At 41.8% G+C, this 13990-nt stretch overlaps 1 protein-coding gene across 1 annotated transcript; it reads left to right on the top strand.

The window, feature by feature from the left end:
- Positions 1-2996: 2996 nt before the first annotated feature.
- CNGA1 (cyclic nucleotide gated channel subunit alpha 1) lies at positions 2997-13990 on the top strand (the record flags this gene model as incomplete). Its single annotated transcript, XM_081332550.1, has 4 exons — positions 2997-3106; positions 7882-7989; positions 10461-10567; positions 12594-13990. The coding sequence occupies 4 exons, from the start codon at positions 2997-2999 to the stop codon at positions 13988-13990; spliced, it is 1722 nt and encodes a 573-aa protein (XP_081188676.1).

A 13990-nucleotide genomic window follows, 5' to 3' on the forward strand; every position in this document is an offset into this window, starting at 1 on the left:
TGTGTGTGTGTGTGTGTGTGTGTGTGTGTGAGAATATTAATGAGATGTATAAATTGGTCCAGGCCTCTGGAATGTACAGAATAAAACTAAGAACGATCCAGGTTTTTGTTTTTGTTTTACTGAGAAGATTTGGAACGCTTTGTAATAATGATCGCCTTAATGGGATTGGAAGGAATTGGGAAATGCTTGACTAAGCAAAATACAAGACAAGATTAAAGGTGGCCTATTAAAACTGACCCAGTGCTGCTATTCGCCAAACTATCTTAAGATTTCAAATAGTAAATAATTAGAGAATACATATATATGTATGTGTGTGTATATGTGTATATGTATACAGTATGTATGCACACATATTTATATATATACACACACACATTTATACACACACACACACACACACGTCTGTCTGTCTGTCTGTCTGTCTGTCTGTCTGTCTGTCTGTCTCTCTCTCTCTCTCTCTCTCTCTCTGTGTGTGTGTGTGTGTGTGTGCATTTTTGCCCAGAAGCTTATTATGTACAGAGGTGCATACATTTGCTTATAGACAGATATGCCGGTCTGAGAAGGAATGATAGAAACACATAAATAAGCCATGTGGGAGTTATGATTTTAAATATCAGTTGTTCCTCATGGAGGTAATTTGAGAAGAGGGCAGAAAAATGTACAATTTCAGGGCGCACAATAGTATTGCTTTACCGTGCTGAAATCCAGGTTCTTTTTTTATTATGACTGGGGCACTGTTCTTTTTTCTTCCAGCCCTTTGGATCGCTGCAGTTGGGGGGGGCTGCTTGAAATGCAACAAGCAGTGCATTTCTCTATAAAAGGAGAGGATGCAGCAGACAAATCTGAGTTTGTCCTGTGTTTTAAGTACAGGTGGTCCTCAGCGTAGGGCCACAACGTGAGCCCAAAATTGTATGTCGCCAAGTGTTAAGTGGGTTTTTCTCCATTTGACGACTTTCCTCGCCGCATTTGCTAAGCGGATGGCTGCAGTTGTTAAGTTAGTAACACGGTTGTTAAATAACCCCACTGACTTTGCTTGTCAGAAAGTCGCAAAAGTGACCCCATGACCCTGGCATGCTGCAACCCTATTTACCTACTCGCGTTTGCATGCTTTCAGACTGCTAGGTAGGTAGGATCTGGGCCAAGTAACAGGAGCTCACCCCTCTGTGTGGCGTCCGAGTCTCGTAGCTGGGCTGTCAGATTTCCAGCTGACATGCTCAGGATTTTTTAACTGCTGAGCCGTCGCCCCCCCCCCCCCTTTAGCTAAAGTACGGAGTCTGATTAGAAAGCACATGTTGTTATAATCATCTTACTGCTAGATGTTTATGGGTTCCTCAGCAGAATTATAGGCTTATGTCAACTTGAAACAATTGTTCGTCTGGATCTTCAGAAGTTGAAACCAAATTTTAAGGTCAGTTACGAATGTGTGGCAGGGAGACTGCCAAAGTGGCCAATTCATATTTGGACAACGTGTATAATTTGTGACACTCGGTAATGCTTGAGCAGGTTGCTCATTCTGTAGGGGAAAAAAAATCCTTTTTCCTGCTTGTAAATTTAAGGCAGAGCTGTAGGGGGGGTGGGGTGCCAGCCACCTCTGCCTTGATTTTTTTTAAAAATGAAGAGCTTTAAAATATATATATATATATATTTTTGCAAAAAAAGAGAGAGGGTTGAATAATCTGCCTGTCCGTGTGATAAATTCTGTATTTGAGATGATGGAATACGGATCCTAATCTAGTTCCTGGCTAGCTGCTGGTTGAGTCTTAGGGAATGTAAGAGTGGGGATTTGCCTATCCACTCGTTACCCTTTATTGACAAGAGGTAATTAGCAGACCACTGGCAAAGCAACCTTATTGGATTTCTTCGAAGCGGGCAATCTTTACCTTTTCAGGGGTGATAGGATGATTAAGAAAATGTGAGTTCATGGTTGCAAGCACTTCAGAAGGAGTGTCCTCACTTGTCTCCAACTGGCTTCAGAAGAAGACAGACAGAATAACACAGTTGAAAGGGACCCTGGAGGCCTTCTAGTCCAGCCCACCTGCTCAAGCAGGAGACCCTATACCAGGGCTTTTCAACCAGCGGTACGAGTACCACCTGTGGTACATTGGCACCTGGCAGGTGGTATGCGACCATTTCAGAAAAGTGGTAGCGGGGGAGGGGAATGAGCTGAACCGGGGGCAGCACCACACAAGCGTAAGCGAGAGACGGCTGGAGCTGCAGGGCTGTCAGGACTCAGTGGAAGCTCCAGGATCAGCGCCAGGCTCCAGCTGGAGCTCGGCGCTGATCCCAGCACTTCTGCTGAGCCCAGAAGAAGCACCGATCATCTGGAATGTTGCATCTCCAGGGTCTTGTGATTTACATTCAGATGCTTGGCAACTGATTCATATTTATGACGGTCACAGTGTCCCAGGGTCATGTGAAGTGACCCAAACCTGCTGCAACCACCTAGCAGACGGGGGGGGGAATAAAAACCAAACACCCACCACCACCCTACCCCTGCTGTCAATCCTCAACAGAAATGCTCACAACAATGAAAACCTCGGATAGGAGGAAGAGCTCCACCAGGTGGGCAGGCAGGTGTCTTGCCCGGCTGTGGCTTGGTGGGGGGCACTTTTTTCAGTGCCATTGTAACTTTGAACAGTCACTAAGCGAACTGTTGTAAGTCGAGGACTACCTGTACATCACTTTTTTCCTTTTTTTTGTCATCAGGTTTTTGACACCTTGCTAGGCGACTGGTGGTACTTGGATGTTGCCATATCCTAAAAGTGGTACAATGGGTGAAAAGGTTGAAAAGCCCTGCCCTATACCATTTTAGACAAGTGACTGACCAGTCTCTTCTTTCAAACCTCCAGTGATGGAGCCCCCACAAGTTTTGGAGGCAAATAGGATGGATTTTTCCCCCCATATATCATTATAAACAAAGCCTTGTTGGTCCACTTTGAACCTCTTTCTTTCTCTCTCTCTCTTTCAGGTGACAAATTATCACTACACCTGCAAGGATGGGGGGGAGTGAAACTCAACACTCAGACTCAGATCCTCAGAATTTAGCCAGCCATGGTAAAAAGGAAAGTATCGAAAATGTGGAGGATGGGGAAAGCAGGCAAGATGTGTGAGTGCCTGAATTTTGATTTCTTTCTTTTTTCTTTTTGCTGAGGATCAAAACTTATTTATTAAATTTAAATGCCATCCATCCATCCCACGGTTCAAGGCAACTCTGAGCATGTATGTTGTAATGCAATGTAATCCATAAACTTGGGTTAAGGTCACAGTTCCCTGACTGAGTGGTTTTAGGCCACAAAGTCATCGGCGACTCTTAGCGACCACACAGATAGCAACAGCAAGAGCACTTAGACCAGACATGTTAAACACAAGGCCCGGGGGCTGGATCCGGCTGGCGAAGTGGTTTCATGTGGCCCGCGAAGCCATCCTGGAAACAGTGAGGAAACAGCCCCCACTGCCTTGGCCCTGGCCCAGAAATCCTCCTTCTGCCAGAGACCCTCAGATCTGTCCCACTCCTGCCCAGGCCCCCATAGGCACCCTTGATTTGAACGATGTAGAGCTGGCCACGCCCACCCAGTAGGCCATACGCACTCTAGCCATGCCCACCCAGTAGGCCACGCCCACCCTGGCCATACCCACCCAGCCCTCTGAGGGCAACTGCAATGCTGATGCGGCCCACAATGAAATTGAGTTTGACACCCGTGACTTAGACTTTATATACCGCTTCGCAGTGCTTTACAGCCCTGTGTAAGCAGTTTACAGTGTCAGCATTATTGCCCCCAACAGTCTGGGTTCTCATTTTACCGACCTCGGAAGGATGAAAGGCTGAGTCAACTGTTGAGCCAGTGAGAATCGAACTGCTGGCAGTCGGCAGAATTAGACTGCACTGCTGCATTCTAACCACTGCGCCACTGTGGCTCTTAAGATAGCTTCTGACAATCTGTTCTTTACCTGGTCCTTCGGCTCTTTCAATGACATCCCTGTCATTCCTGTAACTGAGTCAGTAAACCACTTTGTTGTTGGTTGCCCTCTTCTACTTCCTCCTTTCTCAGTATTAGAGCTTTTTCCATAAATCTAAGTTTTCACATAATGGGTCAGTAGAATAGAAGTAGAACCGTAGCCCTAATTTGACCGTGTTAATTCCTTGGTTGCTTTGTTTTTATTGCTGATCTAATTAACACTTGTTCTGTTCCAGCCTACGACCGGCCCTGTTTCTGTGTCAGGGACAACCCCTTTTTCCTTTTTACAGTCAATAGGCTGGAAAAACCCAACCCGAATTTATTTACAGTTCAAACAAAAAAGCAACAGAATATTACCTTCAATAAATAAATCAAAATATCAAACAAGAGTCAACAAACAAGAGTTAAACAGAAGTAGCAAGAACAGACCAGGATTCCCTTAGAATGTCTCCAAACGGTTGCCTTCAGCAACCAGCCCCGTCCACACCTTCCCCTTTTATTATCAGTCCCAAGGTGTGGCTTCTTACTGCCTTCTCCTCCTCTCACTGAGTTGCCTCATTGATTTTCTCTGCTCTGCTCTGCTGGATTGCCTTCTGCTTCTAGTGTCTCTGAACAGATTCAGCTGTGACTCCTCTGAGTCCGACATCTCGTACTCACACAGCTGAGCCTTATGAGGAACATGACTGGGGGGGGGCAGGCTGAGAGTCCTGCAGTGCATCAGAGCCTCCCTCTGACACCAAAGGCTCTCCAAACCCCTCTTCCTCCTCCTCCTCCTCAGATTCATCGGACTCAGCTGCTGGGAGCACAGGCTGACACTGAATCACAACACTGGGCAATGAATGAAAAGGTGCAATTTCCTTCTCCTTATTTATGTAGAATTATGATTCACACAGTACGGTTACAATTATGGTGTAGTGCCTATCACTCCTTAATTTTGTATGTATCGTATCCATTATTTGGTTGGTTGGTGCTTTAGTTTCCATCTGCCACAAATGATATTTCGGTTCAATCAGCTGAATTTGTAAAAGGGTTGGAGGTAGGTGGAAAGTGAGGACAAGCATTGTCTGCATTCTTTCTTTTCCGAGCCTACCGCATGTTCCTTTAGATAGAAAACTGAAGGAACAAAATTCACTTCAACAAATTTACAGTTTTTTATATGACTGGGGAATAAGGAACAATTACAGATTGCACAGAGTGATGTCTCTCAGCCTTAGCAAGTGGACTTCAACCCTCAGAATTCCACAGCTAACAGGTTTAATCAGACTATTTATTACAGTACGCTTTGTAGCAACAATAATTATGTGTGTAATAGATTATAGAGTAATTTCTTAGGTATTCAGAAGGTAAAAAAGATGGCATAAGGTAAGAGTACTTTTTTAAAAATAATATTTTATTGATTTTCCAATTTTACATTTAAGTATTTTAAAAAAGCAACATGGTGACTGGGTTAATCAATAGTTCAATAGCAAAATCTTTAGTGCAAATCTCAGGTTACAACATCAGTTATTTCTTCTCTTTTTCCCTTAACATTTACTGTCTCATATTCAAGCTAGTACAGTTCTTATTATATCAACTCAATAAAAACATCATTATTACATTTATCAATAATTTTTAGCTTGTACGTATCTTAATTAAAAAGGGACGCGGTGGCTCAGTGGGTTGGGACGCTGAGCTTGTCGATCAGAAGGTCGGCAGTTTGGCGGGTCAAATCCCGAGTGCCGCGTAACAGAGTGAGCGCCTGTTACTCGTCCCAGCTTCTGCCAACCTAGCAGTTCGAAAGCACGTAAAAATGCAAGTAGAAAAATAGGGACCACTACGGTGGGAAGGTAACAGCGCTCCGTGCGCCTTTGGCGTCTAGTCATGCCGGCCACATGACCACGGAGACGTCCTCGGACAAGCGCTGGCTCTTCGGCTTTGAAAAGGAGATGAGCACCGGCCCCTAGAGTTGGAAACGACTAGCATGCATGTGCGGGGGAACCTTTACCTTTACCTATCTTAATTACATTCAATTTTCATAAAGAATCCATATCCTGCTATTAATTTTTACCCAATTTTTAGTTTCTCATCAATATTCCAATTTAACCTTTGATATTTATAATTTTCAGGCTTTAGGTAACCGAGATTTCCCTTGTCTCAATTCATAACAAAATCTAATATCCAAAATACACATTTTATCTATTTGAATGTTGTTGTTGTTAGTTGCGAAGTCGTGCCTGACCCATTGCGACCCCATGGACAACGATCCTCCAGGCCTTCCTGTCCTCTACCATCTTCTGGAGTCCATTTAAGCTCACGCCTACTGCTTCAGTGACTCCATCCAGCCACCTCATTCTCTGTCGTCCCCTTCTTCTCTTGCCCTCCACCTTTCCCAGCATTAGGCTCTTCTCCAGTGAGTCCTTCCTTCTCATTAGGTGGCCAAAGTATTTGAGTTTCAACTTCAGGATCTGGCCTTAAAAGAGCAGTCAGGGTTGATCTCCTCTAGGACTGACCGGTTTGATCGCCTTGCAGTCCAAGGGACTCGCAGGAGTCTTCTCCAGCACCATAGTTCAAAGGCCTCGATTCTTTGGCGCTCAGCCTTTCTTATGGTCCAACTTTCACAGCCCTACATTGCAACTGGGAAGACCATGGCCTTGTTGGCAGGGTGATGTCTCTGCTTTTTAGTGTGCTGTCTAGATTTGCCATTTGATTTGTATGTAATCTTGTTCTATTTCCTAAGTGTTATCTATTTCCCACCATATTAAATCATCTTAATAATACAATATCAAAACCATTATACACACACACACACACACACACACACACACAAACACACACACACGTAGTAGAGTACTTTAAAGAATGAAATAAATATTCAGAATACTCGTACTTTATGGGACTGTAGTGACTTTAGTTTATCAGGGCCATAGACCAATTTGAAACACATTCAAAATTAAAAAGATTCCCAATCGTGAGTAGTGAGCATGAACCCTAATATGCAAGGACTGTGGAACATTTTTATAGCAAACTGATGAAGTGAACTAAAAATAAGATGGAATAAAAGTAACTTCATGGTGAGGGTGCTCTATTTAACACTTATATTTTTTTTTCCCCTTTCAGTACAACTGGTGATGCAAAGAAAAATAACACAGTGGACAAGGAAGATAAGGATGAGAAGAAAAATAAAATTAAACCCGAGGAGAAAAATAATAAAGAGGAGTAAGTGCTTTTAAATTTCTACCCAGAACGCTCTCCTGTTAAAATGCATTACTGCCCAAGTCAGTTTATAGACAAGATTCTTGTGTTCTGATGCTAGTCTGTGCGGGAGGGAGAGGAAAATCTGTTCCTTACCCTGAATTGTGTTCTGTACCAATGTTATATTCTAGATAATTACTTGTGTCTTGGCATTCAAAGTGATGTGGTGGCTCAGTGGGTTAGGACACTGAGCTTGTCGATCGGAAGGTCGGCAGTTTGGCGGGTCGAATCCCGAGTGCGACATAACAGAGTGAGCGCCTGTTACTTGTCCCAGCTTCTGCCAACCTAGCAGTTCGACAGCACGTAAGAATGCAAGTAGAAAAATAGGGACCACTACGGTGGGAAGGTAACAGCGTTCCGTGCGCCTTTGGCGTCTAGTCATGCCGGCCACATGACCACGGAGACGTCCTCGGACAAGTGCTGGCTCTTCGGCTTTGAAACGGAGATGAGCACCGGCCCTTAGAGTTGGAAACGACTAGCATGTGCGGGGGAACCTTTACCTTTACCTTTGGCATCCAAACAGAACAACTGTCTACTTTTATTTTGCAACATCGTGAGCCAAAGTTAAATTGTAGAGATTTCTAAGAAAGAGTTAATTCAGTGAAATCATTTCTGTGTCAACTTGGGCCACCATTTTGTGTGAACGGTTAATGTAGGAATGGATAATTTTTTTTCTTCTGCTTACTCTTCACAGGGGAAAGAAAGAAATATTTGTCATTGATCCCTCTGGAAACCTTTATTACAACTGGCTGTTCTGCATCACCTTGCCTGTCATGTACAACTGGACAATGATCATTGCTAGGTATTGTAGCATTATAGAAAACTGGCCGCCTTAGAAATATTGCTGTAGACTTAAGCCCAGCTTCCCAACTTGGCATTTCATCCAACCGTGTTGAACTTCAACTCCCGTAATTGCTCTCCAGAGAGACAGAAAGAAAGAAATTCTTTTTTAATCTTTATTTTTTTAATTCTCGTTGCATTCTTTGAAACGGTTTCACCTGTAAAGCTATCAGGTTATTGGGAATCGTGTGGTGTGCCCATTTAATAAATAAAAAAATAAGCAGAAAATATGATCCTACCACAAAGTCAGTCCAGTTAAATTCATTGAGAAAATTCCAGTGTTGTGAGTTAAGAAACATCTGTGAACAATGGAGGTCTTGGCAAAATAACAGAGGGTAAAATGTATACCATACGCCGGTCTGCAATATGGGAGTAAGGATATTCACATATGAATAATCTGCAGCCATTCTGGTGGCTGGTGACAAAATGTACGTAAACTGTTCAAAGATTCCAAAAATCTTCTGTAAATTGTCGCTTGCTGAACATTCAAACTTTTAAATTAGAAACTGAATATCTGAATATATTTGAATGTGCGGTTGATTTAACCTTAGGAGACAGCTGATTTCCATAATGATGTAACATCCCTAGTTTCAAGGAAGGCTAATTTAAAAGGGACTAGCAGCTTCTTCCCATGCTTGGAGATTTAGAGATTTATCCAAGGTTTGTATTTACCATCTGAAGCTGATGATGTGAGTTTGTGAATATAGTAACTGAAATCTTTAAGCCCCAATATCAAGTACTTATTTTCATAAATCCTAGGTAGTGCCTGCTAATCCTTTTGTAGTATGTGAATTCAATAATTTGTCACTTGATGGTGCTGTTAACATCCTGCTTATCCAAAGCAACTCAAGTACATCAAAAGGTTTCAAACAATCTCGGACGGTCTCATTAAACACAATATCTTTTTTGCTCATTGTTGTTAGTTGCAAAGTCATGTCCAACCCATCGCGACCCCATGGACAATGTTCCTCCAGGCCTTCCTGTCCTCTACCATCTTCTGGAGTCCATTTAAGCTCATTTTTGCTCATTATAGCCCTTAATACAGTGACGGCAAACCTTCTAGAGACCGAGTGCCCAAACTGAAACCCAAAACAACTCATACATTAACATCCTTTGTCTTAAAAGAAAAACACGATAACAAAGCTTTCAATGATACAAACAACTTTTTATTGAAAGGTAAAAGTTTGCATTTGGCATGCTTTTGAACAATTAATATGATTTTTGCTGTTGTATGCATGCTGATAATTTGTCTAACCTTGGCTCATACTTTGTACCTTTGAGAGCAACAGGGCTTTTTTTCTCATAGAACGCTCAGAACGGAGTTCCGGCACCTTTTTTGGATGGAACCTTGTAGGGTAGGCAAGGTGGTTTGTATGACATGTGTGAGTTCCGGCACATTTTTCTTTTACAAAAAAAGCACTGGAGAGCAACACATTTCTCAAGCCCCTTCCTAGCTTGAGAAATGGCTTTTTCCTGCGAAAACGTAGCCAAAGTGCGAGGCACGCATGCCCACAGAGAGGGCTCTGAGTGCCCCTTCTGGCATGCGCACCATAGGTTCGCCACCACTGCCTTAATAGCTAAGATACTTGTAATCTCTGTCGCATGCAACCTGTGTTTGCATAATCTACCTAATCTCCACTTCGTTTTACACACACACACACACACACACACCTCATCCCAATTTAAACCCTACATCAGCTAGCCATTCTACCCATCTGATGAAGTGAACTGCAGCTGATGAAAGCTTTTACTAAAATTGGTTAACTGGAAAAGGTGCCAACCTACAGAGCCTTGGTGGAGCAGTGGGCTAATGCCTCCTTAAGTAACACCAGCTGCCTGCAATTAGTGCAGGTTTGCATCCCACCAGGCTCAAGGTTGACTCAGCCTTCCATCCTTCCGAGGTAGGTAAAATGAGGACCCAGATTGTTGGGGGCAATTAAGCTGACTTTGTAATAATGCCGCTTGGGGTGTGTGTGAAAGCTCTAATAAGCAGGCATATACATAGAATGAAGGCTATTGCTAAGCTTGTAAGCCGCCCTGAGTCTTCGGAGAAGGGCGGGATATAAATGGAATTAAAAAATAAATAAATAAATAAATAAAAACACTGTTCTTCCTATTCTGCTGCAACAGATCTGAACTTTATCCATGGCATGCTATCCGTTTTTCTGCAAAACAGGAGAACTTGACAGGGATACACAAATATTTTTTTAACAGACAAAGCAGAACAACTACTTTACACAAATCAAATGTTGTGCTCCATTAAATTTGCAGTTGCGACTCATCTCCAGAATGAGACTCATCTTCCTAAAGTGCCAGGCAGTCCCTCCCATTGAAATGAATAGCTGTTGTTGTTGTTGTTGCTGTTGTTGTTGTTGATGATGATGATATTTGATGCTTAATTTTAAATTGCTGCTGTCATTTGTTCTTACTCAGGGCCTGTTTTGATGACCTTAATCATAACAATTTAGAAATGTGGTTCATTTTGGACTATTCTTCAGATTTTATTTATATTGCTGACATGTTTGTGCGGACAAGGACAGGTAAGGCTACATTCTTATTGTCCCTGACCACAATGACCACAACTGAGCCCACCATTTTTGTTGCTCAGTGAGGCAGTTGTTAAATGAGTTGCTCCTCATCTTATGACCTTTACTTGTCATAGTTAAGCAAATCGTGGCAGTTGTTAAGTGAATCATGCAGTCATTAAGCAAATCTAGCTTTTCTCATTGAGTTTGCTTGTCAAAAGCCTGCTAGGAAAAATAACAAATGGTGATCACATGCTGCTACTACTACTACTACTAATAATAATAATAATAAAGTTGGAAGGGACCTTAGAGGTCATCTAGTCCAACCCCCTGCTCAGGCAGGAAACCCTATACCAGGGGTAGGCAACCCTGGCTATGCTGGTTCAGGAATTCTGGGAGTTGAAGTCCATGAATTCTCATAAAAGAGCCAAGGTTACCTACCCCTGCCCTATACCATTTCAGACAAATGGCTGTCCAGTCTCTTCTTAAAAACTTCCAGTGTTGGAGCATTCACAGCTTCTGGAGGCAGGTTGTTCCACTGGTTAATTGTTCTCACTGTCAGGAAATTCCTCCTTAGTTCTAGGTTGCTTCTCTCCTTGATTAGTTTCCATCCGTTGCTTCTTGTCCTGCCTTTGGGCGCTTTGGAGAACAGCTTGACTCCCTCTTCTTTGTGGCAGCCCCTGAGATATTGGAACATTGCTATCATGTCACCCCTCATCCTTCTCTTCATTAGACTAGACATACTCAATTCCAGCAACTGTTCCTTGTATATATAGCTGTTGTTTACATATTTAACTGGCTAAACAACACCTCCATGATACAGAAATGGAAACAGAGGATCCATAGGTGGTTCAAAAAGTCAAACTGGAGATCACAATTGTGCAATCAAAGCCACACCCTTCTTTTCCAGATACAATTTTATCTTTGTGGCTGCCATCTTGAGTTTTTTGTCCTCTTGCCTGCAGGTGTCTCTGAATGGACCCATGCATCAGCTTTCAGTAGCACTTACGCCTAGATATTTTATACAAACACATTCAATATACCTTTTGCATTTTTGTGACTTCTTTTTGAAGGCATTTATTTTTTAACATGGGACAGCTTGAGCTGTATTTTATGAGGGGATTTTTAAATTTTTAAAGTGAGCTAGGTCCAGAATCCCCTTCCCCACCAAAACAAAGATCACCCAATTTCATCCAGTGGTTAAGGAACCAGGCTGGAAACCAGGAGACTGTGAGTTCTAGCATGAAAGCCAGCTGGGTGACTTTGGGTCAGTCTTTCTCTCTCTGCCCAACCCACCTCACACTGTTACCGCTGTGGGGAAAATAGGAGTGTTCACCATCTTGAGTATTAAAAAAATATTAAGGTAGGATATCAATAAATATAATACATTTCAGATCCCCATTTCTGGGCACGATTATCATAACTATTCATAATGCTGGACAGTTAAATTAAGAAATAGGTGGTCTTCAAAATTCCCTCACACATAGCACTTTAAGCAGGGGTCTTCAACCTTGGCAACTTTGTGGACTTCAACTCCCAGAATTCTGGGAGTTGAAGTCCACAAATCTTAAAATTGTCAAGGTTGAGGACTCCTGACTTTAAGTATTCCTGATTATCACAAACACAAGGCCAAATCCTACCGGTAATTTGAAAGAGGTGTTTCAGTTTCTTGGTTTTGACATGATGGGAAAACTGCATAAAAAATATAAAAGTACTTAGCAGAGTTTCTGCATGCTTTCATATAGTGAGTAATCACGTTAAGAAGATAAATCAGAATTTTAAGTGGGATAAAAGTTTCGTGGAAGTTCACTGTACTGACGAAGTATTGGAGAAAAAAGACGATCAGTTTCTAAATGCTGGTTTGGTTCTTCACATTTTGGTTTTAAATGTGAACTGGAAAGGTTCAAAATTCTGACTACGTGCCAAGATGATAGAGAAACCTCTAGGTTTAGATAAAAGTTTAGTAATCACTTCTGTTTACCTTTTGTCTTTGGTTAAAAACAGATTTGTACCGTAAAGAATTGTTTACATTTTGCTTCAGGTTACTTGGAGCAAGGCTTGTTGGTGAAAGAAAAATCTAAGCTCTGGCAAAGATACAAGGAAACATCACAATTCAAATTAGACCTACTGTCCATCGTGCCAACAGATCTACTTTACTTCAACTTTGGACTGAATTACCCAGAAATAAGAATAAACAGATTACTTAGAATATCACGTATGTTTCAATTCTTCCAGCAAACAGAAACAAGAACAAGTTATCCCAATATCTTCAGGATCTCTAATCTTGTCATGTACATTATAATTATTATCCACTGGAACGCTTGTATGTATTTCTCCCTCTCAAAAGCGATTGGCTTTGGAACAGATACGTGGGTCTATCCCAATATTTCTCATCCTGAATTTGGCAGGCTTGCTAGAAAATATGTGTACAGCCTTTACTGGTCGACACTGACGTTGACGACCATTGGTGAAACACCTCCTCCCGTGAAAGATGTAGAGTATTGGTTTGTTGTGGTTGATTTCTTGGTCGGTGTATTAATCTTTGCTACTATTGTTGGTAATATCGGTTCTATGATCTCTAATATGAATGCTGCCCAAGAGGAGTTTCAAGCAAGAATTGATGCTATCAAACAGTATATGCAGTTTCGTAATGTAAGCAAAGATTTAGAGAAACGGGTTATCAAGTGGTTTGATTATTTGTGGACAAATAAAAAGGCCGTAAACGAAAGAGAAGTCTTAAAATATCTTCCAGATAAATTACGAGCAGAAATTGCTATTAATGTTCATTTGGAGACCTTGAAAAAAGTCCAGATTTTTTCAGACTGTGAAGCTGGTCTATTAGTTGAGCTGGTCCTGAAACTACAACCTCAGGTATATAGCCCTGGAGATTATATCTGCCGGAAGGGTGATATTGGGCGAGAAATGTACATTATCAAAGAAGGAAAACTTGCGGTAGTAGCTGATGATGGAATAACTCAGTTTGTCGTTCTCAGTGATGGCAGCTATTTTGGAGAGATTAGCATCCTCAACATTAAAGGTAGCAAAGCTGGAAATAGGAGAACAGCTAATATTAAAAGTCTTGGTTATTCAGATTTGTTTTGTCTACATAAAGATGATCTGATGGAAGCTTTAACAGAATATCCAGAGGCAAAGACTTTGTTGGAAGAGAAGGGAAAGCAAATCCTTATGAAAGATGGGCTACTGGATTTAGAGCAAGCACACATGAAGAGAGACACTGAAAACCTTGAACAAAAAGTTAGCCAAATAGAAGGAATGCTAGATAATTTACAAACAAGATTTGCTAAACTTTTAGCTGAATATAGTGCTGCACAGCAGAAATTGAAGATAAGGTTAAGACAAGTCGAAACCATTGTGAAACCATCCCTAGAGGGTGATTTTTCAGACTTAGAAGAATTGCAAAGAACTACTGGTCATTAA

This window comes from Vipera berus (assembly GCF_964194415.1).
Source record: "Vipera berus genome assembly, chromosome: 7".
Classification (NCBI taxonomy): domain Eukaryota; kingdom Metazoa; phylum Chordata; class Lepidosauria; order Squamata; family Viperidae; genus Vipera; species Vipera berus.